Here is a 24,463-nt window from a genome sequence, read left to right as displayed (position 1 = left end):
AACTGCAGCACTAGGAGCATAACTTCAGACAAATGACAAATGACAGACTTTCCGCGTGCCGTGGAGTTCATCTGAGTAACACTGAGAGAGAGAGAGAGAGAGAGAGAGAGAGAGGTCTGTGAGAGGCCAGAGGAGCTCTTGGTGTGGGAGAAACTTAACCCTGAGATGAGGCTCACTCTGGGGAGTCCCTGGAGGAGGCCCTCTCTTAAGCAGCCAGGGGCTTGGGGTATTTTAAGACCCAGAGCTAGGAGTTCCAGGGTTGAGCTCTCGTGTGCAGGCAAAGGCTGAAGGGGGAAATCTGAGATGCGGAAATATTTCCTCTTTTGATCCTACACAGTCGGATCAGGTTCTGCTTTAACATGGAATTGTTTTAGCATTCATTCTGAGTAACTTATGCTATGTAATGGCTATTTATGACATGGTACGGTAAGACAGACAGTAAAAATAATAAAAATAATAAAAATAAAAATAAGACAGCAGTTTGCATGTCACAGTGTGGAACTAAATCTGCAAAATCATGTTGAGCGTTTTAATGTTGCTGAGGTGTGTGAAAAGCTGTGGTGTGCGTGGCCTATATTTCATATCTGCAGATATGGCTCAAGCCATTAAGCAGCTTAACTGCTGTGTGCTGTCCGGCTGGCCCGGGAGCTGGGCAGGGCCTGGTTGGATTACTCCCCACCCAAAGCCCTGTCATGTGAACCTTACACTATACTACACTACGCCCAGACTGGGAGCAGCAGAGCACCGGCCTCGGGCTGAGCCACAGTCCTGCACACTCTCTTGACGGGCTTTTTCAAATGGGCCCTGCCTACCGCTCCCCCAATACACGTGGGGCCAAGACCATATAACCTGTCTGAATGTTATTCTCTTGCTGTAAATAGCTTTGGATAAAAGTGTCTGCTAAATTAATAAAATGTCAATGTAAATTAATCAAGGGACAAGGGTAGGCTATTTCTACACAACAAAAACGTCGTTCATAGCTGCCATTTCACCAAAGCAACTTAGTATACAAAGTCGAACTAGTAGCCCATAACTACCCTCCAGGTAGCCCAACACATATCCTAGCTATGCTTGCAAAACTTCCATAACCTCATCGGATCAGCCCATACAGTTGAATGTGGCTAAACTAGAATTGCAGGATATTTTCACATTTAGCCAAAGTCTTAGCCCTCTGAGTCTACTTGCAGTCTGCATTAAGTACATCGGTCCTGGTTAAACAGCTGCAGAAAACAGAAAGGCAAACATATGAACACACTCCTCATTCAAGGTTAAATGTGTGCGTTCTGCACAGATCAGCCATTGTTTACTAGAATATGCCCTCTAAGTAAGCGAGAGCCTCTCGAAATAGAAGCAGCTGCAGGAAAGCTGTTTTGCTGCTGGCTTTTCAGGGTGTGAGGTAATCAGCAGTGCAGGAGCCCCAGCTGGGGAGACAGGCGCATGCTGCAACATGCTCAGAGACAGAGACAGAGAGAGAGACAGAGAGAGAGAGGGAGAGAGATAGAGAGAGACAGAGACAGAGACAGAGAGAGAGAGAGACAGAGAGAGAGAGACAGAGACAGAGAGAGAGAGAGAGAGAGAGAGACAGAGAGAGAGAGAGAGACAGAGAGAGAGAGAGAGAGAGAGAGACAGAGACAGAGACAGAGAGAGAGAGACAGAGAGAGAGAGAGAGAGACAGAGACAGAGAGAGAGTCCTGACACACTTTTGAACAACAGCGATGCTCGCTCACACAGACATGCCGAGCGAGTAGGAAACCACTGCACACTATTCCCCCACTCCATTATTTTATTCATGAAACTGCTTATGTCCCAGATTTGGCCAGTGTATTTTTTTATTTTCCTACTCTGAATTCAGTGGTAAAAGGGGTGTAATTAATTTGACATGCAAATGTACTAGTGGCCTTGCATATGCGGTTTGGGAACAGGCCAGGTTTGCACGATTGAGAGAGTGAAGATGGTCATAATTACGGCCATCATTGCCTACCCGGCAAACGTCATGCATTTCACGGTCACTGGTTAAAACACAGTGGGCAAGGCAGTCATCAAATTCTCAACTAGGCTTTAAGACTTGTCTAGAAGAAGCTCCAATTCAGCTGGGAGTCTTTCATAATAACAGTCCTTTTATCAGCTGCTGCAGGAGCTGCACTGAAGTCTGGATGTGTTTTTGTCCGGTGCCAGGACACAGGCTAACCAGCACAAAAGCCTCAGTGTCTCTGGAGCAAGCGCACGGGCTGCTTTACTGAGCAATGCTGTGTCCTGTTACCTTCTGAAGCCTCAGCAGACACACCTCTTCTCTGCTCTATAATCTGCACACTCATTATAGGCAAAGGCACACTACTGTGTGTATACAGTGTGCTACGCCAGTGGAGGCTGTCAGCAGTGATGCCTGTGCCTGACCCCCTGCCCGACACATTGCACACACTGCAGTTATGTCGGACGCTCTAACTGACCAGGTCTGTGAACAAAGGCCTGGCACCACAGCTTAGGTAGAGACAGCACTGGACAGTCCAGGCTATTCTGTGTTAACGGCCATGTGCGTTTGTTTTTCCAGTGGGTGGTGCTTGCATCCCAGTAAGGTTGTGTGGTGGACCAAACTGGCTCCCAACTGATGGAATCTCTGAATGCGAAGTGTGTGTTTGTGTGTAATTTGTATGTGTGCACTCAAACACACACAATCCAACAGAGTTGTGCTCGGAGTGGAAACTCCAGGACCATTGAGTCCAGGCACTCCCCATGCCTCTATCTCAGGAAAACATGTTTTCACAACATTTCACTCACACCTCCACATCCCATCCGGTTCCACACTAAACACAACACTCTGACAAAAGACTGTCCACCAGCGTTTACTGCCCAGGGACAACCCTGCTCTGCTCCCAGCCCAGGCGCCACGCTGTTCCAATCAGCACTGACAAAGAGTCATTGAGTCGGGGTTAATGCGATGAGTGTGACACTGGCTGCTGGATTCTCCAAGTGGAGATTCCGAACACACCGGTTCAAAGGACATGTATGTAAACCAGCAAGCATTCTTTTGGAACAGATAAGGCGCTCTTGAAGTATGCAGCTCCAGGCGATGAGAAAGCCCTTCAGAGGCTGGGGTGGGGGGAGAGGAATTCTCCACGGCTGTGTTTACTTCTCCATCGGTACTTTAAGCGAAAAGTGAATACTGGAGACATAAAGTATTACTTTCATTCTGTACCAGAAAGAGGCTGATAACCAAACTGTACTTCAACAACGTTAAAGTAACATCCCAGTAACTCTTATAAAACAACAGCATTAAACAATACTATTATATAATTTCATCATGTAAATGATCCCTTTGGAGATGAAATACGAACTAATCTTGGGTCGGTATTGTGCGATGAGATCATGGATTTGTGCGTTGTTCAGGTCGTACTGCAGAATGTGAGAGTCTGTTTGCAAGGCTGATCTCATAGCAGACTGATTGGGTCCATCTGTGGGGTTCTGTTAAACAAACCAACATGATCGTGTACGACCAAGAAAAGGTTGCTCTCAACACTCAATGAGAAGTATTACATACTGTCCGTCATACGTTTAACTTTAGACATTGGTAAGTCAGCTCGTTACGCCAAATGATTAGGGGTTACATAAGGAAAAAACCCTTTGTAGTCAAGAGAATGCTTTTTCATCCCCCTCTGACCTTTAAGCTTTTCTAAGAGAGTACAGACTTGAGAAAGAGTGTCCAGGGTTTGAAAAAGAATACAGGGCGCACTACATAATAACTTAGGTTTGTGGACTGCAACACATACAGCAACAGAACATGGGAAAGATGTAACTTGTCTTGTTACAGTACACTCTACAATTATTGAGTCTTCATCTCCCCTCTTCCCTGCTGCAACAGATTTGAGGCAGAACAGATGTGTCTGACTCAGTGACTGCATGAGTCATTTTGAGTCATTTCTATCATGATGTGAGAAGAAAAATGCTTCATCCAAACGTCGACCAACATTTGAATATGCATTTGTAGATGAACATTCAACACTCCATGGGTCCTGCATTTTAGTGTGACTGCAATTACAGAGCTAAAGGCTCCAGTGTGAGAATCAAACACAGAATGAAGAAACCTGGTTCTTAATGTGGGTCTTTCTAGTCCTGCCGTTTACAAACAATGGAGGTATAGTTTGTTGATATGACCATATGAGGGAGCACAGTGATGAAGACCTCCAGAAAAGGTTTAAGAAAATAGCTGGTGCTTGACGACCAGGCTCCTAATAAAGTACGATCATCCCCCTCTCTCCCATACAGACCTTTTAAAGTCAAGTATTCACAAAAAGCTGCAAACTGTCAAGATTTGGCCGCAAGAAAGCAGATCACCTCCCTCACACACAGAATCAATCTCTCTCTCTCTCTCTCTCTGATGTGGTGTGGCCGCCAATGTTACTCCAGCAGGGATATCATGTTCAGGAGGCCGGCAAAAGGATACCAGGGTCTGTGACCACGATTAAACTGGACAGGGAGAACAGGATCTCTATCACACAGGCACTAAGATGGTCTTTGACACAGCGGCGTCACTCTTTGTCCCTTAACCCATTTACTCCTAAAATGCCTGCTAAAAACGCCTATAGAATCCTATGGCATTCTAGACTAAATAACCTTATTTCCTGAGGGTTTTCTGAAAACATACTAAAAATTGTCAACGTCTACCAAAATGTAATATCTAAGCCTCTGTAACACCTAGAAACATGAAATAAAAAGCATGCTGCACTACGCAGCATCCAGCGGGAGGGTCAATGTTGCGCTATGCAGCATCCAGCGGGAGGGTCAATGTTGCATCATGCAGCATCCAGCGCGAATGGGTTAATGGCAAACCCTTAAGTGGAGATGTGGTGCCACTTGGAGACAGGCCAACCAAGTCAATAAGGGAGCCAATCATGAGGGTAGTCATTTGCCTGCTAAAGACGAAATATTTTAATGTTAAATGTACATTCCTGCACATTTAAAAATGGACTGCTATAACCCCTATGAGCTATGATCATGATGTGTTTAACATGAAATGTAAAAAAGATCCCCCTGTAAAAAGGAAACTACTTATTACTTCCTACTCCTTCCCTTCTCAGCTGTAGAGTCAACTTGGGATCAACCGATATATCGTCCGGCCGATATATCGGGCCGATATTTACGTTTTTTACGTGTATCGGCATCGGCCGATAAGCGGCTGCGTTCGCCGAGAGTTCCCCCCCCCCCCCCCCCCGCATTATTTACATACAGGCGTCCAAAGGGAGCTCTGTTTTGCTGGAGACACTGCAATTCACGAGCAGACTGCACCTCCCCCACAAGCAGAGTGCTGAAAGCCTGCTTTTCAAGACAACAGTAAACTTTAAACTTTCAAAGCATTAGCTGAAATATTGCCATACACTTTGAAGGTGGAAGCAAGTTTGTGGGTCCAAATGGAAAACGAGAATAATAGATAGATAGGTACTTTATTTAATGCTTAATGCCTCGTTTATATAACTGCTTGCCATTGTATTTAGGCTAGGCTATTCATATGCATGAGGTAGCGGTAGCTGTTACAAACACTGGTCATATGATTAAGTAATGCCAACGTTGTTCCGTGGTATTTGTGGGAGTTTTATTCAGCGACCACCTGGCTGAGTGTTGGACGCGTGTGGTGTGTGTGTGTGTGTGTCTCCCTCCCTGAATGCCTCTTCTATAAAACTGCTTACCATTGTATTTAGGGAGCTGCAAATAGCTAAGTTGTAGGCTATCTGTATGCATGCGGTAGTGGTAGCTGTTACGAACACTGGTCAATCATATGATTAAGTAATGCCGATGTTGTTCAGTGATATTTGTGGGAGTTTTATTCAGCGACCACCTGGCTGAGTTTTGGACGCGTGTGGTGTGTGCGTCTCCCTCCCCCTCTCCCTTCGAGCTGGGCGGAGTTGCCATCGCAGTGATATCAGAGCTTTAATAACGAGATACGTGTTATATGTAGTTGACTATTAATTCGTGTTAACGTTTACCATGTACCAGACATACCGTGTATGCCTTACTTATTTAGAGCCGTTTGCTAACCTTATAGTTATAAATCCAGTTAAATGGTGGTTCGTCAGCTACCAAATAGAAGTTTGTGCGTCTGGTCTGTCTCACTCAGTTGGACACACGCATCACAGCGATATGAGAGTGCTGCGCTACCAGAAGGAGAGATTTTAAAACTTTGAGAGATACGATTTATACCTTTTGATGTTGATGCCGTTTAGAATTAGCCTGGGTGTTCCCATGCTGCCTTGCGCGCGATTTGATTCACGCTGCTAAGGCAGCCTGGAGACCATGGAGCAAATTTTCGCCTGAGATAGGAGACCAATCACAGAACAAGGGGGAAAGCAAGACAATGATGAGCTATGCACAGACGCATTTGATAGACATCCGTGGCACCCAATAAACGGATCTGGGCATTTTTTTCAAATTCGAGAAAATTAACGTTTGGTTTCCAGACCACGTCTCATTGAGAAGTGGTGGCGCTAGCCAGGCTAGTTTAGAATAGAAACATCTGACACCACGTTATTTTCTTCTGCTGATATATGTTCTGTGGTTGACAAATCTGGCAGCTTTTTTTAGGAAAATATAGACATAGAAAAATTGAAACCATGCAGTCTTAAATTACAAATCAAGCACTTTATTTCAATAGCTACTTTTCAGGCTTATTGTTTTCTTAAATTATTTAAATGTGTTGACAAAGGACATTTTGTGATGACCTGAATTATGTCTTATAGTCAGCAAGCAATGCATCATCAAGGCTGTGTTGTAAGATTTTGAGGAAAGCATTTTGCACAGTTAACCATATCCAGTGCACCCATCCATAAGTTCAATAAATGTTCTTTTTTTAAATTGAGACTTATAACATTTGTTAACATCATTTGTGTCATTATGTGTCATTTGTATGATGTAAATTGAGGGAGCAAAATAAAAGCAGTATCGGCTCCAAATATCGGCTCAAGAAAATCGGCAGCCTGTATCGGTCATCGGCTAAGGCTGATGGAAAAAAATCGGTATCGGCACTAAAAAATCCATATCGGTCGATCCCTAGAGTCCACTAGGAATCAGAAATCACAACATGACAGCAAATGACATGACAGTCATCCATGATGACACAAGGTCATTTGCAAAGGCTCAACAACAGATGAAACGAGAGAGAGAGAGAGAGAGAGAGAGAGAGAGACAGAGAGAGAGGATGATGAATAAGAGGGAGGGAGACGGGATGGGAAGTGAGTCGTGACCTTACTGCAGGGCCAGTCGTGACTCACGCAAATATTAACCTCCCAGCAGGGCAGGCTGCTCTTTATAAACACAGGCATCAGACACAGCCCACTCTGTCCTTCACCAAAGTCAGATGTTTACGCCACATCGGTATTCTTTAGCAGAGTCAGAAACAGATGGAGTACAGTTCAGGATTTCACTGAAGGGAGGAATCACATGCAAACAAAAACCAACACCTCATCTTAAAACCCTGTCACACGTGCAGCTGCCATGTGGGTTCAGGGCAAGAGAGCCAATAATGTGAAGCTCCATTCAGATGGGAGAGGGGGCGTGTTTAATCTTGGTGTCCCTCTCCAAACTCTTTCCTGTTCCCCTCTCTGATCTTTTCCAGGCTGGTCAAATCCCTGCTCTTTTCTAAGCCTCTTCCTCTCCGGAGGCCGCCCCCTTCTCTTCATCATGCATCACCGTTTGTTAAAGGAGCCATCAGGCCCGCGGGCTGCTTATTTGTGGCCCGCGAGGTCATTACTCAATCTGTATTAGAAGTGGCCCGCCGCGTAGTTTATACAGCGCATCCATATCTGAGCTGGCCCGACAGTATTCTCTTCAGCGCATCCGCGTTAGAGCTGGCCCAGCACGCTATTCTATTCAGCGCATGAGCGCAGCCCAGGGCAACGCAGCCCATCAAGTTGCTACATACTGTACAGTGTATCATACACCGATAACACTTCAAATCCCAAAATGCGTTGCATCGCTAATGCCGCCTTTTCTGTTCATAAACAAAACATGTATCCATGCAACCAGACAAACTATCAACGAAAAAATGGCGAAGCGAAAGATTGATAATCGGAGCTTTCAAGATAGGTGGGAAAACGATTGTTCATATTGTTCAAGGACAAACCCGTTTGCTTGGTATGTGGATTCACCGTAGCTGTCACTAAAGAGTACAACATAAAACGGCACTACGTTGAACGTGAACTGTCATGAACTGTTAATAGTTACAATTACAATTTTGATAGTTGTTAAATGTTATTTACAATTTTTATAGTTCACCTGCAAAAATAGGCCAATATATTTTTTCTATTCAGATATTCAATATATTTTTTCTATTAGGCTATATTCAGAAATGCCTGCATTCTATTTTTTCTTGTGTGTGTATACAGTTTTAATTCAATAAAAACATTGGTTATTCAATAAATGTTGAGCTTGGCCCGCGACATACTCCCAGTTCTTAATTTTGGCCCCCTGTGAATTTGAGTTTGACACCCCTGCCATATACTTTTCAAGTATTTTAGAAGATTCCTTGAGATAGGTTTGTAAAGTCGTTTTTCTCATGACGTTCTAGCAGGGATATTATATTTTTCATGCACAATTTGGCTTCATTCTGAATCTGATTGGCAACTTCTTTTCTTCTTCTCTTAGGCAACCTCCAGGTGTATTGCTAGATTGCTAGTCACATCGACATAGCTAACTGTACTTCAAAGCCACCACAAAAAAATGGTTTCCTGTGACCCCTTTAACACTGCTCATCACAGCAGACCCTGAGGAGGCCTATCGGCTCTAGGCTGTGGGTTGTGCCACAACCTGCGCAGCTCTACATGATAGTAACACAGAAGGGGTAGCTATTCAACCTTCAGCTGCCTCAAAGATCACTGACATTAAACTGCTCTCCAAAAGCAATTTCCTTAGAGAACCACATGCAACACACACATAAATATTAGGGGGGGGGGGAACAGAGGGAGATATTGTGAAGCTGGCGCTCAGTAAAGCTTAGCACTGCTTGTTCAAAAGCCTGTGAGTTCTACAGAAGTCATTGTACCAGTTAGGATGAATTGGTTAGAGGCACTCTAAATTGGCCATGACCACGGTCTGGTCATTTTCCTGATCATGTCTTCTCTCCCTTGGCTAAGAGAGTGGAGCCTCCCTCTCTCATGACCTCACGACTGTCTTAATGCACTTTTAATGAAAGATTCCGATGTTGCTTTTCTGGCAGAAGCTCCTGACACGATTACAAAGATTTTTCTGCCAGACTGAATCAGGACTGCCCGCATAGCCAGGCCTGCCAACAAAGCTGAAACGTCATCCAGGCTAGTTATTGTTGAAGGAAAACCGACGTAGGGAATGTTTTCATTTGTAAAGAGGGATAACAAATGAACCAATGCAGTCAGTGCAGCTCAGACAGCTACCTACAGCCCTTATTTTGGCCATATAAGGTCCTCGTAAAAATACTGGCATCAGCAGAGGCCAGCTAATGAGAGTTGGGCTGCAGTTAACCTCACCTCAAAGCCTCTCAAACGGTCCACAGCCCTGACATGAAAACATGGATTACTTCCTTTACACTGCTGCAACATCATGACATAAGAACAGCATGGCAATGAAAGGGAATTCCTGACCTCCACATCAACATACAACAACAGATAAATGGTTACGTTTATCTGGAATGAACGGCTCTTGTGGTCTTGTGCTTAGATGTGACAATAACGTAGATTCATAAATGGGAAACGGGTAGATGAAATGTATATTTATTTAAATTTAACATGAGCCACCCTGGTAGGGGTGTCACGATTCTCCAAATCCTCGATTCGATGTAATTTTTGATTTTAAAGTCACGATTCGATTTTCAATCTTTTTTTTAATATTACTATTAATGCATTCCTTATATGTTATTTACTCTTTTTGGCCTTTTCTTTTTCTGTTTAGGGGGGCTTTTATTTTGAAACCGCTTTTTATTTTGAAACCGTTCCAACCGCGAGGTTGTAATGTAAACAGAACTAACATTAGGCTAAAACAGAGACGTGAACATAGTGAAATGAAACAACACAGAATGATCATTTGATTGTTTCAGCACACTCCGAAGAGACCCAAGGTTAGTGTTCATGGAATATACCAATGTGCATTTTAAGCCTTAAAGTAACTTTGGACTGTAACTAGATCACCTTTTCACTTGCTAAGTTGAGTAGGCTAAGTTAGCTTTAATTGATTTGAATGAATGAATACTTCCACACCAGTGATTTCAAAGTAGCAAGAGGGGCTTTGATTTCGGTAGGTTGATGTGTATATTTTAACTGGCTGCAGGCCCTAAAATTAGAGGAGTGTTGACACTGCAGTTCAGCACGTGCGTGTGTGTTTGTGCGTCTTGGCATACATGCTGGACGTGACATTGGGGGTGTGGCTGCATCGTCGATTCTACTTTTAAGTTCGAAGTTCGAGATTGAGATTTAATTTCGATCGATTTCGATATAAAATCGAAATTGTGACACCCTTACTGGAGACATAGTTTTCTTTCCCTGAAACTAGAACTCTCAAACGACAGGTGTGTTTATCTCCCAGTGACCACAGACCATCACATCAAATTTGAGGGTTTTGTTCATTTGACTACCTAGAAAAACACACCAACAGTAACAACCTGCTTTAGTATTTGTGGTGTTGGTTAACAGTCCTGCGTCGTTCATTTTTTAATTCTTATTTTAGCAATCAACTTTACGTTTATCAAAAAATATTTTCACATTGCAGGAGCCTAACTTATAACGTATTACACCCAACTTCCCAAGAGAAACATGCTTGTTCCCTAAAAAGGGAAATTGTGAATGGAAAGGGAGTGAAAGACCAATCCTCCAACATCCTCCACTCGACAGAAGCAGGAGCACATCCTCTGTGTCATCCTGCTCCTGGGTCAGGGATGGCAGGGGGAGAGGGTGAGAATATGTCTTTCCAACTCCGCTCGAGGTGTCCACTGTCACATTTCCTCAAAAAACAAGGACTTTCCGACCCAGCACATCCTCCGTGGCTCATCAGGAGAGGAGTGAGAGGCAACAGCAGGTCACAAAAGTCAGATTTCAGGGGACAGACGGTTCTGGCATTGTTTGGCCTAAAGTATATTTCATGTAAAACACAACCATGCAGTCAGCAATAGTGCTTCATAAATTGTTTGATCGCAGAAACATCACAATATGATGTGCTTACTACTACACCTGGACCATCAAGGGTATCCAATTTCACTTTAACTGTTTACATCCAAACATCATGACAAATGAAAATAGGTGAGGAGAGCACAGTCGTAGTGAAACTCAGACTACTGACAAAGCACTTAAGCTACAACTTTATAAACAGGCCTTGTCCAACTAGACGGATGCCGGGCTGCCTGGCTGTAGCTGCTGGGTACCACCCAAAGAAGTGTCAGAGTAAACAAACAGCAGGCTAACGTGTAGAACCAGAGCTGGCCCGTGACCGGACACCTCAAGTCTCCTTGCCAACAGGAGCCCTGCCAGTTCCAGCGAAGTCCCCTCCGCAGGAATGCCCGTTTGGTTGTACAGATGCCACCACATTACCACTGCTACCAGTAGTGAAAAGGGCATGCCAGGGAGAGCAGAGCTAGATGTACTTCACACTGCTGACTGTGCTGACTCCCATCAGTCATTGTATTTGCTTGTGGGTTTGCAGTAATCATGCATTGCTGGTTCAGAGCTGTGTCTCAGCTGAATGTTCATGAAAAAAAGACCTGTGCTACAAAAGTGCATATGTGGAGATCACAAAAATAAACAATAGTCTACCAGCACATTCTACATGATGGACACAAACTCACTGAAACAATATAGATCTGAAACACACCTCTTGAATCTTTTTAACTAGGCCTTGGTGAAGTGAACACAGAATAATTTCTCCGTTCTAGCAAACAAAATGAGCCAGGACACATTAGGCCCTTGAGTACTGTATTTGCCAATGCTGGCGTGCTGAGAGTAAGTTTTGCTGGAGCAAATGGAAGGGTGTGAAAACAGGTAACAGGATCCACCAACAACCACAAAAAAAGTTGTTTTTATTTTCTAATCTTCTGCCCATTGTAGGCAACTGAGTATATTTGGCATTCAGCTACAGGGCATGCAGAGTTGCACAAGCACCGTTAAGTTCATGTGTAAAGAAGAAAGTCAAATTGTCTGTGTCAGTATTCAGTGTACGGCTTCAGTCTGTGCTGCAGCCATGGCCTGCTGCATGCGCCACAACACTGCATCCTGAAGAATGTGTTCATGATAATGGTCTCTTAATTGTGTAGTTCTGCAAAAACGACGGGCCTCAAAATGATAGATTGCCTTCCCTGAAAAAGAGTTCAGTTGTCCACTGCAACATAATGTCGGAAAACATGTTTTTGGTTACGCTCATGACCTAGCAAACTTCATAGCATCACGTAAGCAAAATCTGGAAAGCGATTGCATGGCATCCCACTCCCACCCCAATCCGTCTGTCCTTCTGCAGGTGTGTGCGTGTGTGTCCGCCCACACAACTTAAAAAGTACTGCTCGTATACTTCACATTTGCATAGAAGGCGAGAGGCATCACCTCTCGGCTTCTTCCAACACGGTCATCCAGATGATGGAATTTGGTTTCACTTTGGTTCATATTGCGTGACAGGGAGGGATTTACCTTAGATGTAGGCAATCACTAGCCTGCTAGTGTTCCTGACATCATCACATGAAAAGAAGCAAAGACAGACAACTATATTGAGATGCAATATTTTGCCATTCTCCAGAAACTTACTTCAAGTCTGTTAAAGAGTAGAAACATGAATACTCAAAACCTACAAAGTCACTAAAGCAGCGAGAAGACATTTATTTATAGAACTCAATAGCAGATGACTTCTTGGTTTACTTTAGCGTATTTTCAGCCAAGAGTCAATATGAGGCCAAATCAGCAGCATTTCCAATACAATACAGCAGTAAGGGAATTCCCTTTGACTTCAATGTAGGTTTACAGTACAGCATTTGCTGTGTATTAGCCGCATTGTGTATAAACCACAGGACAGTGTTTTATGCAAGTTAAAAAAACAAAACCATATTAATACCATATTAACGGTCCCTGGGTATTAACCTCATAGCGGCTAATGGTTGGGAAATTACGGTAAGGTGCCAAAAAGAGTCCTACTCTTGACCGATAGAAAACAGAAGACGCATTCTGAGCAAATATAGTCAAGTTCCACAGCAGATCTCACAGGACCCTGCCCCTGGTAAGTACAAGATCATTCACACAAGTCCCAAAATGGCCTGCAAAAAGGACTGTGAGTGTCACATGTGCAGTTTATTTTTAGCCAATTCTTCCTTATTCAACTTTTTAAAGAAATACATTGCAGGACTTTCCCAGACTCAAGCAGTCAGACAAAATAAATGAAATACAACAATTAAAATAAATGTAGCCCAATTCATTTCAGAAAGATTTTGAATAAATGACACACTCCAGAAACAAGCTGCATGATGTAGGCCATAAAACTAAACAGTATTTAAAACAAGGCAAATGATAGTAAGCCATCTAACCTGAAGACAAAAGTAGGCCTACATATTTGAAGTAATGGTGTAAAGGAGATGACCACAGGGTGAACAACAAAATAAAGATCTATGACAGTCTAAGACTAAGAATGTTTAGCTTACCATCTGTCTAGTGAAGAAAAACAGGTACACTGCAAGAAGAAAGCTAGGCATTCCTAAAAGTTGACCTTTATCCCTGGTTTCCAGTTAAATTCCAGTGTCTGCTTTTACAACACACCACGCTTGCATGTGAGATTGCTTATCTCCAAATCACCATCAAGACTTTGACATATTGATGCAGATGATCTGTTTGCTTTTCAGCTACAGTCACACACTTAGTAAATAAAAGAAATAGGCGGTCATCTGTTGAAGTGAACTACCGGGGAACAAGAATGCGGAGTGCAGTAAAATATGATTAAAATATGCAGCTAAATCTACTGTAGCTGCTAGAGTTTTAGCAACATTGAAGTCGACAGTTCTGCACATCATTCAGACTCTCCACATTACATTTGGTCACTGGAACAGGCACTTGGTAATAAGCGGTGGTTCGTTGCAAGGATTTGTAATGTTTGACAATTGTTTTGATTGTAAGGTGAACATCACATTGCGACTATCCAAGACGTAAGTTAAAACATTATCTGAACTACATTTAGTCTGTGCCAGAGCGGTAGAGAAAACTCTAGTCTAGCAGCTACCGCGTCTCAAATGCGGGTGTGAATGAGGGAGAAGTAAGCATCTGATCACCGTCTCGTGGATATGTAATGTTTGCCATTCTTTCTGATAAAACTTAAAACTAAAAACATATATTAAAACTTACGTTTTGTGGCATTGATGAGGTTCTTTCCGTCTTTGTATAATTCTTTTATAAATCTGTTGGTTTTATCCAATTCCGCTTCATGCGCCTTCACTTTCTCTCGGAAAACTGGACTGTCCAGGTAACACTCGCTGAACTCCAAAGGGTGTAATCCCATTTTTGGAGCTATGTAAAGCTAGCTCAAATGTGGCTAGCTGACAAGTCTGAAAACAAGTTCTGTTCTAAAGACAGTTAATCACTCCCACACGAAATTAACTCAAAAAGTATGAGCTAGCTAACAAAGTTAGCCAGCTAGCGCCGTCCGGTCGCTATTCCTGGATCATAGGCGTAACGTTAACGTTCTATGCCCTGAATCTGAGGCTAGACCAAAGACCACTCCTGGACAAATTCTCAAAAAATCCCGACGGAAACGACACTTTGTACTTGACAAGACTACCACCTACTTCAAAACAGTACTTCCTTTGTAAGAAATAACGAGATCCCAGGGAAACACTAACGTTAAACTATTAAAGTTTAAACAATTCAGTCAGTCATAGTCCACGACGTGGCGATATTCCGTAGTGACAGTAGCAGGCGTAAAATGTAAAGTCTTGCTTGCACGCGGCGGGATTTGGTGCTTCATACAAAACGTGATGACGTGCACCAACGCTATGCCGGGTGGGCTCTCTGTACTCACCTGGTTAAATCTATCAATTCCTGTCTTCATTGTAAAGGCATAGCACAGGAACATGATATGTTTTTATTATAGTGGAAAAGTAAACCAATAGGAAGGAAAACTTGTATTTGTGTGTCATCAACTCTAGTTGTATGCATTTTATTTGAAACTGGCAGAAAGCTGCAACTAGGCCAACATGTTGAAAAGCAGTCTAAGGGTATTAACCCATGGCTATTATTTCTGATTGTATCATAGGCTCCAATTGCTAATCCAGGGGTAGGAAACCTGCGGCCCGAGGGCCACATATGGCCCTATAGAGTGGTGAAGTCCCGCCCCTTCTACTTCCGGTCCATGGGACCTATCTTTCAAAAAATTATGAACGGGAGTTAATGGAGAGATAACAATTATTTTTTGGTCCGGTTTGAATTGTGCCACAAATTTCACATATGATGTGTGTGAATTTAAAAGATAATTTTTCACGTCAAGAAAGTACTGTTGTTCGATAGACTTCAAAAGTTATGTTGGTTTTGTGCGAATCCACTCAGTGGACTACATCTCTCGTCTCGAACGATGTACGTCACCAACGTAATGAAACGATAAGAGCTGTTATGCTAGTTAACGGTTGCATCTTGCTGCCTGCTATGTCACTTAACAGTATGTAATGTACAGTCTATGGACGAGTACAACTTACCTGATGTGTTTAATCCTCTGACTCATGGTATTTTCTTCGGCAAGGAAAGCCCAATTAAGACCTGTTGCTGGTATGCTTGTAGCTACAATCTAGTGTGGCTGTGAATGAGCTAACGTCACTAGCGCGACTGATGGGGTTGTAGTCGTTGGAATTACGATCTTTCACAATGTTGTAATTCAATAGTTATGAAACAAACTGCAAATGTCTTTACATGAAAAATTGTCTTTAAAATTGACAAACATCATATGGATAATTCAAGGCACAAGTCAACCGGGACCAGAAAATAATTTATTTTTCGCCATAGACTGCTGTTCAAATTTTTTTGAAAGATAGGTCCCATGGAGGCAAACGGAAGGGGCGGGACTTCACCACTCTATAGCTCCTCTCGTCTCTATAGACTCTGGTCTCGGCTCTTGGTGTACTATCAAGTTCAACAGTAAGGCGTGTCCGCGGATCCCGTCCGGAGGCGGAGCTGATCCTCTGGGCGGCGCCAAAACGAATGTGACAGTCACACGGGTTTGGCGACTTGAGGCGGATCCACCTATAGGAGTCTCCTGCTGTGGGTAGACTCTGTTCTCTATCCACAATGTTGAGGTGCCTGAATTGACCTCTGATGACAAGGAGAACATTAGCTCATTCCTGTCTTTTGGAAAAGATGACAGCGGCTTCAAGTAACGGCTCCCACACACAGCTGCGTGCTTCGCGTTGCTGGAGACGCATCCCATTCACTTTACATGGGCTCACGTGATCCGTTGCCGAACTGAATTGTGGGTCCGTCGCGTCGCGTTTCTCCCGCCGCTCGCGTTGAGGAGTTCAGCTGTTGCTGCACCGACAGACGGCACCGGCCAATCAAGCCAATCTACGGACGGCACCAACCAATCACATTACGGTTTTACTTCAAGTCATTTGCATAGCTACCGTCGGGAACACCCACTGGCAACGCAGCTGTGTGTGGGAGCCGTAAGCCAGGTTTCCGTATTGAGACGCTCCTGACGAGGAGACGCACCAGCCTGCACCCTAATTGTTCGGAACACGCCCCCTCCCAGATAGCCAAATCAGATTGGTAGATAGCGGACCCCTGGTAGCATGTCGCCGTTGGCGTGCCACTTGTGGTCCGCCGTTGGACCACCATCTCTTAAAATTTAAGTTGTCATGAATAGAAAATACATGAAATGTTATTAAAATGATGGATTAAGCATAACTGAATTAAATGAAAAAGATTTTAGACCAATAGTGGCAAAATATTGGGGCATTTGTCGGCAACCCGCCAGCAGACCACCAGAGAACCGATGAGCAAAACGCCAGCTATGACCCCAATGGACCGACAGTGGTCCGCCAGCCTCTTGCTATCTGGGCTGTTTCTCAATCACGGCGGACAACCCCCCAATGAGTTTTCAAATAGGGCCTTCGCGAGTTCCTAGAAGGAGAAAGAGAACGAGCTACTTGTTTATAGAGATCGCTATACTTCACAGGCCGAAATACCCTGTAATCTATACGTACGCTATAATCAGTTTTTCGTCAGCCCCGATTAGGTAGTGACTGACGGCCAGTGTTGGGAACGTTACTTTAAAAAAGTAATTAGTTATAGTTACTCACTACTTGTTCCAAAAAGTAACTGAGTTAGTAACTGAATTACTCTATGATAAGAGTAACTCGTTACCAGGGAAAGTAACTATTTGCGTTACTGTTAAAAAAAAGTTGCTATATGTCAAAGAATTTGGATTTTTTGAGCAGTTTTGAAAAGCCAGTTGAAATTAGTAGAACAGACAGGTGTTTGTAGGCTACATAACTTTCGATATTTATTAGATAGAGATAGATAGATACTTTATTGATCCCCAAGGGGAAATTGTACATCGACAGACCTACGGTTGACTTCAGCCTGTGTCATAGGTTTTTGTTGTGAGGCAGAAATATCTAGCTTTTGCTGCTTGGAGGACATTGCTCCGAGTCCTTCTTTGCTAGTGGATGGCGAGCTATCATCTCTGGTGGAGGGGGGCTATCGGTGTTTTTGGCGTGTGTGAGATGCCTCATTAAATTAGAGTTGCTTACAACGGATGTCGACAAAGTCTTCGCTCCTGGACATAATGTACACATTACATGCACGTTCTTGCCTTTGACCACAATGGATTTGAAGTAGTGCTTATATCTCCACCTTGAAAATGCCAACTTTTCATCGGATTGATCCTGACCTCTGCTGTTTCATCGAATCTCTACTTTAGCTGTTGCGTGTGTGTGGCGCGTGTGCTGGCAAGTGTGTAAAAACACTGGCTCTGATTGGCTATCATGAAACATGACTCTGCCTTAGCCAATCCTAATCGCTTACGTCGTTATTAACCCACCTCACTAGCTGTGAGCCAGGGGTGCGTTCGGATTACACAGTTTATTCAATCAATGCAAAGTAAGTAACGTCCAGTAACGTTAACGGCGTTGTAACGTTGTAAAAAGTAATTAATTAGATTACTCCGTTATTGACAAATTAACGCCGTTAGTAACGCCGTTATACTTAAACGCCGTTACTCCCAACCAGAGTTTCCGCTAGAAAAAAATGGTGCCGGTCAAAGTGACCGGCAGAGGTTTCGTTTTCCGGACATTTTGATGATATGCCGGTCAAATATATTATCGCTTCTTAATTAGTCAAATTAAGGGAAAATTGATCAAGCTGTATAGAATGCAACATGTTCATTAGCCTAACATAAACCTACCGAACAAGATCTAGCCAGTAGATTTTCATGGACAGCAAGAGTCCGCTTCGTTCGTTGTTTTAAAAAGTTGTTTGTTGCTGCTACATTATCTCCAGTGGTGACTGTAACAGACACAGATGCGCACATACAAGAATGAGAGCTCACACCACTACCCCCTAATGCTATGCCTCTATTTGATAACAATAAATTAGGAAATGTTTCCTATTCTGGGAATTGTTTAGTTTATTTTTCTTTCGGCCGCGGTTCAATGATATTTAATTGTGGCAGAAATTATTCGCGGACCAGTAGCCTAATCTCCTCGTCGAGGAGGCCCTAGATCATAGACAGAGAACGCATAGGCCTACTGTATGCTTTGGGCAAAGAACACTTTGCATGTCCAGTGACAGTGTACACGGAGAATCAGGCGCGCCTGCAGGTGTACGTCCGTACGCACTGTGCGTACCATCAAGCTACTCAACAACAGAACATTTCCCTTGTGTGTGTGTGTGTGACTCACCAAATTGGCCTACCATACCTTTCCAACTATGCACAGTATCCGTTTAGCTGCATGCCATTAGGCTATTTACCATTTTCTATTACGTAAAGTGAACACGTTAGTGAACACGTTATCAAAATTAAGTGCACGCATTTTGTTTGAGCAGGAGAGAGAATACGCACGCAGACACGCAATAGGCTACTTGTTGTTTTCTTTTACTCGGCTATCTATATATGGTTATCAGCACACAATGTTGAGCTAATTCACTAACTCAATACTCATCATGGATATCACAAGTTTAAACAACGAAAACAGAAAGGATGGAGGCAGCAAAGCTAGGAGTTATTCCAGATGGGCAAGAACAAGGTAGGCAATTGGTGTGCTTGTCAGAACGTTAGACTGCACTAAAGCCAGACGTCACGTTACGCTAGAACAAAACTAAAGGTAGCTTTAGCCTGTATAGGGCTATCAAGTTGTCCAAATGAATAGGTCATTGTAGACATTGTCGTTGTATTATTGCATGTGGATGTTGTTATGCTATGTAGGCTACTTTTTTGCTGACCAATGCACGGACCTAAAACGGACAAATATTGTTCACAAGTGAATTTTCTTTTGCGGGGGGGGGGGGGGGGGGGTGATGGGTGTGCGTACCATAGCATTAATTCCTGCAGGCGCCCCTGCGGAGAATGACAGTGTCTTGGAGCGGCCGCATCCCCGCAACTCCACTTCCAATGTCACTGATTCCGACAGATACGCCCGACACTTCTGCTTTTTATCTGGTGGTGTTGGAGTTGACCGGACATCTGAGGCTTTAGACGTTACCAATTTATCATCATCCATCGCGTCATTTGACCGGAGAGATTTAATTTTTTCGGACATTTCATTTTTTTTTCGGCCAATGTCCGGTAATTACCGGACAACGGAAACCCTGCTCCCAACACTGCTGACGGCTATGAAAAATATGCTTCTAGCTGCATTAATCTAGGCTAGGCTACTCAACGTTAACTGTACGTACACACTGCTGCCGACTTGAGCTTCCAAAGAAGCTCGGGTCGCCCTGTCAAGGACGCTTGTGAAAAAAGTACAGGGAAGCTTTGGACGCTTTCGCCAACGCTTTCTGACGTGGCAGCATTACGTTCGATCATGTTCTATCTTACTACTTCATTTAAAGGCCGTCTATTCCGATTGGTTGCTGGTCGTTGGTCGCTGAACCGCGTCAATTCTCATTACCATAAAGTTGACCAACTTTCAACTTTCCGCTTGACGCTCAAGACGCCCAAAACGCGACGTCGACGGATTTGCCACTTCTTGCAGCTGAGAGAAGCTGGCTTCCATTGAAAATGAATGACTTCCTGAATCTTTGAAAGCTCAAGTTGGCGGCGGTGTGTACATACAGTAACAGAATTTGAATGTTCAAAGTTTCACATAGCCATGACATCAGATCTCCTTTGGCACTGCCGCAGATTTTTTAAGCTTTAGAATTCAGATAGGCCTAGCATTGATCTGCTGTCCTTCATATCCCCCCCCTCTCATCCTATCCAAAAATGTTTGAAAAAGATGTCAGTATTTAAACGCATTTTTTTCTAATTGACTCTTAGACAAAATGGTCAGACTTCTAATTAAAATTCTAATTAAATACGCTAGGCTATGATCTCCTCTCCCCGTATGCATTCGCGGCTCATTTAAGGCTATTTATTATCCGTTATTTGGTAGCTAGCTGCCTCAACTTCTTGTAATTGGTCCGAAAGTCCGAACCATCCAAAAAGTGTTTTCATATACTGCAAACGAACCCAACCATGGTTCAGTTTGATCCGGACCGAGACCACCTCTTTAGTTCGGACCAAATTTTGGTCTTTTGATCTGGACCATGGTCCGTGGCACCTTTCTCATCTACAATTTTAGTTCGGACCAAACTGAAAAGTCTGAAGGTGTGGACCAAATGAGGTATGTGTGAAAACGCCCTTAAAGAAGCCTCCTCTGGTTCAACGGAATCTAATTTAATGACTTTGAAATGACTGACCAGAATTGACTCTAAATCCAAAATAGTCAGACCATTACATACAAATGGCACCACAGATGGGACATATAGGTGAAATTTGAAAATGAGTGACCAAATGACGCAAGCAAACACAAACCCTTTTATGTCAATGGACACAGCCTTAAAGAAGCCATATGCAACAATTTTAGCAAAAATGACTGGCATTAAATGCCAAGCTGTTTTCGGAAGCTTTGTCCTAGAGTGCCAGCAATCTAGACCATTGTTGATGATTTTTGTACAGCCACAGCATATTCTGTGTTATAGCTATGAACACATACAATGGATCGTTTGAAAGATGAGACTTTAAGCTCTCAGTGGGTGCAAACCGTGTATTTCTACACACTTCTGTTCCTGAGAAATCGCAAGCTAAACAGTGGCTAGTTTTCATCAAAATCGCTGTTTTCTTTCTAGAAATGAAGATATAACGTCTTTCATGAAATATGAAGTGTTGCCTGTAAAGGAAGGGGAAGTGACCTATAGCGAGACCTGGCAAGACTGCCACCTAGTGATAGACCCACGAAAATGGCCTGGTTTTGAGCTGACGTGCATGCGTCACTGATTCGACCCAAAGCGGCAACCGAGTTATTATAAAATGTCCAGATAAAATGTCCAGATTGTGCGTTTTCATGAGTTTTCGATTGTCATATATTTCATTTCCATTCATCACAAAGTTCCCAAAATCACATATAAGGTGTGTTAGAGTGTCTAGTTTCGTAATTTTAAAAAAAAGCTAAAAAAGTTTTTGGCACTCAATGAGTTAATTATGCAGGTTGAGAGTCGTTCTGATGGTTCTACAACACTTTTTGGTTCTATTTGGATGATATTATCATCTATTTATCAGACTTCAACAAACATGTCAATGATCTGCAGCGGGTTCTCAATAGCCTCCGAGCAGTTGGCCTTACAGTGAACATGGAAAAAAGTAATTTCTTTCAACCAAAACTCACATTCCTGGGCCATGTAGTCTCGGCTGAGGGAGTCCAAGCAGACCCGGTCAAGACCCAGGCCATCAAAAATTGTTTAAAAGGGGTTCAGCATTTTTTGGGTATGGCCGGATGGTACCACCAGTTTGTCCCTCATTTTTCCCAAGTTGCTGAACCCTTGCACCAACTCAAATGGAAGGGGGCCAGATTCCACTGGACTCCGGAGTGTCAGGAAGCATTTGATGTCCTTAAAACATATTTAGTCAATCCCCCAATCTTAGGACACCCTGATTTGCAGCTGCCCCAGACTGTACAGATGCCAGCAAGAGGTCCTGGCCTTTGCGAGCCAAACTTTAAACAAGGCAGAGAGAAATTATAACACCACGGAGCAAGAGTGCCTGGCCATGGTCTGGGCTTTAAAGAAATGGCGTCACTACCTGCAGGGTCGACACTTCACGGTAGTGACGGACCATGCTGCCCTAGGCTGGGTATTCAAGACCAATAAACCCAGTCCACGGCTCATGCGCTGGGCTTTGTTGCTCCAAGAATTCAGCTTCTCGGTGGAATACAGGAAAGGACGATATAACACTGTCCCTGATGGCCTGTTCCGAGTTCCTCTTTCAAGCAGTGGCCCCATCTGTGCTGTTATAATGAAAGAGAAGCCAGACCCTCTGAAGTTGGAACTTCCTGTGATGGATGATGAAATATGGACTGCGCAACAACAGGACTCTAATGTCCAGGCCATATACGATTCCATCTTGGAAAGCGGAGATCAGGAAGTAAATGACACCACTAGGCTCACCATCATCAGGGACAAGGTGTAACGGGTAGTGTATGTCCAACTCCTGCAAGCTTTCCACGATCACCCATCGACTGGCTATCTAGGTCGATATAAAACCTACAAGCGAGCAAGTGCTGGCTTACTGGCCTAAGATGGGTCTAGAGGTAAAGGAATACATAAGATCATGCAAAGTCTGCCAGCAGAGAAAACAAGCTGGGAAACTGCAACAAACCATCGTCACCCATCCATGGGAAATGCTGGGAGTGGACTTAATGGGGCCCCTGACAAGGAGCTCCCACCTGAACACCTACCTTTTGGTCTTTGTGGACTATTACATAAGATGGATAAAGTTGTTCCCCTTGCGTGAGGCCTCTGCAGCAATATGCTCCCGCATTTTAGTGAAGGAGATCATTACCCAATGGGGAGCCCTGAAATATCTGCTGTCCGATCAAGGAAAAAAATATCCACACACTGTTTCTAAAGCTCCCAGTTTAATGGTGGGTGATACACAACGTTTCGACCACTCAGGTCTTCTTCAGAAGTTTACACCTGATGAAGACCTGAGTGGTCGAAACGTTGTGTATCACCCACCATTAAACTGGGAGCTTTAGAGACAGTGTGTGGATATCTTTTATTTTGTTTTACTCAGTATTTCTAGTATCCAGCACCTGTAGAACCGGTATATTTGTGCGTACACCTCTACAATTTTGTCCGGTCAAGAAAGCCAATTCGTGTCGGGGCTATTTACAGAGGTGGAAAAAGTACTAAAATATTGTACTCAAGTAAAAGTACCAATGATGAAATATGACTCAAGTACAAGTTAAATTACCCATCTGAAAATGTACTCAAGTAAAAGTAAAAAGTAGTTCATTTAAAATGTACTTTAAGTAAAAGTTACTTAGTTACTTTTTTCTGGGGGGGGGGGGGACAAAATGTAAAGTGTGAATTTTGTACAAAGAAATAGTGAAGACTGTCTAAGGCAGGGGTGTCAAACATCAGGCCCGCCAGCAGGTTTAACGGCCCCCCAGATGTTTTGGTAGGAACGGAAAGTCAGAAAAAATTCACATCCAGTTTTCTTCAACAATGTGTTATAACCAATATTTCTATGATATGACAAATTGATTAAACCTAGCACTACAAACCATCCTCAGCAAGGAATAAGCAGAAAAACTAACATGGAAGTAGGGCATTTCAAAAGAGAAAGAGCCGTATGTGACAGCAGTACATTATTACAGTGCATGAAAATGCACTGTACTGTTCTTCCTAGGCAACTTCTTCTTACAGTGCATGAAAATGCACTGTACTGTTCTTCCTAGGCAACTTATTACAGTGCATGAAAATGCACTGTACTGTTCTTCCTAGGCTTCTTCTTATTATTATTATTATTATTCCGCTTACCACTTTTTCTAGACGCAATTTCTCTTGAACAGTTTAACTTAGAAACTTCATTCAAACTTTGTAACGTAGGTCTTCAAACAGATCGGGTTGCTATCTCTTTTCAACTTTGAAACTTTTATACTTTTTAAACTATTAAAGAAAAACTTTTTAAAAATCCCCATAGACTTAACATTGCCGATTATGACATCATAATACGGCCATTAAGCAATTAGAATCCTATGGCAGGTGTTCAGGCCACCTGGATCTCAACTGCCAGTCTCAGGCTTTAAGCATACAAACTGGCCCTATTAAGACTACACATCCTGTTAAACTGCTTCCTCTGCCAAAAACTGTTTCAAAATAAAAGTCCTCACGACAATATTTCACTGTTAAACAATTTAACCCTTTAAACTACTGAACTTTTTAACTGTTTAGCCATTGTAACTGTTACTTGTCATCAACTAAGACTCCTACCCACTGTAGCTAGTTAGCATGGTTAGCATAGTTAGCAT

The 24,463-nt window shown here is 43.2% G+C and overlaps 1 protein-coding gene across 1 annotated transcript in view; it reads right to left on the bottom strand.

The window, feature by feature from the left end:
• Nucleotides 1-14,893, bottom strand: part of LOC143134185 (rho GTPase-activating protein 10-like) — a 72,972-nt gene extending 58,079 nt beyond the window's left edge. The window contains exon 1 of the mRNA XM_076294358.1: nt 14,313-14,893. Within this exon, the coding sequence (XP_076150473.1) occupies nt 14,313-14,466 (154 nt within the window). The 5' untranslated portion in view covers nt 14,467-14,893. The remainder of the gene's footprint in view (nt 1-14,312) is intronic.
• Between the last annotated feature and the right edge of the window lie 9,570 nt (nt 14,894-24,463).

The sequence above is a fragment of the Alosa pseudoharengus genome, unplaced genomic scaffold, assembly GCF_046254945.1.
Source record: "Alosa pseudoharengus isolate Yale_2024_CS ecotype anadromous, Long Island Sound unplaced genomic scaffold, YU_APseudo_1.1 YU_APseudo_1.1_scf_2, whole genome shotgun sequence".
NCBI classification, from domain to species: Eukaryota; Metazoa; Chordata; class Actinopteri; order Clupeiformes; family Clupeidae; genus Alosa; species Alosa pseudoharengus.
Note: the sequence above shows the minus strand (reverse complement) of the source record. Positions and strands in the feature narration are given on the sequence as shown.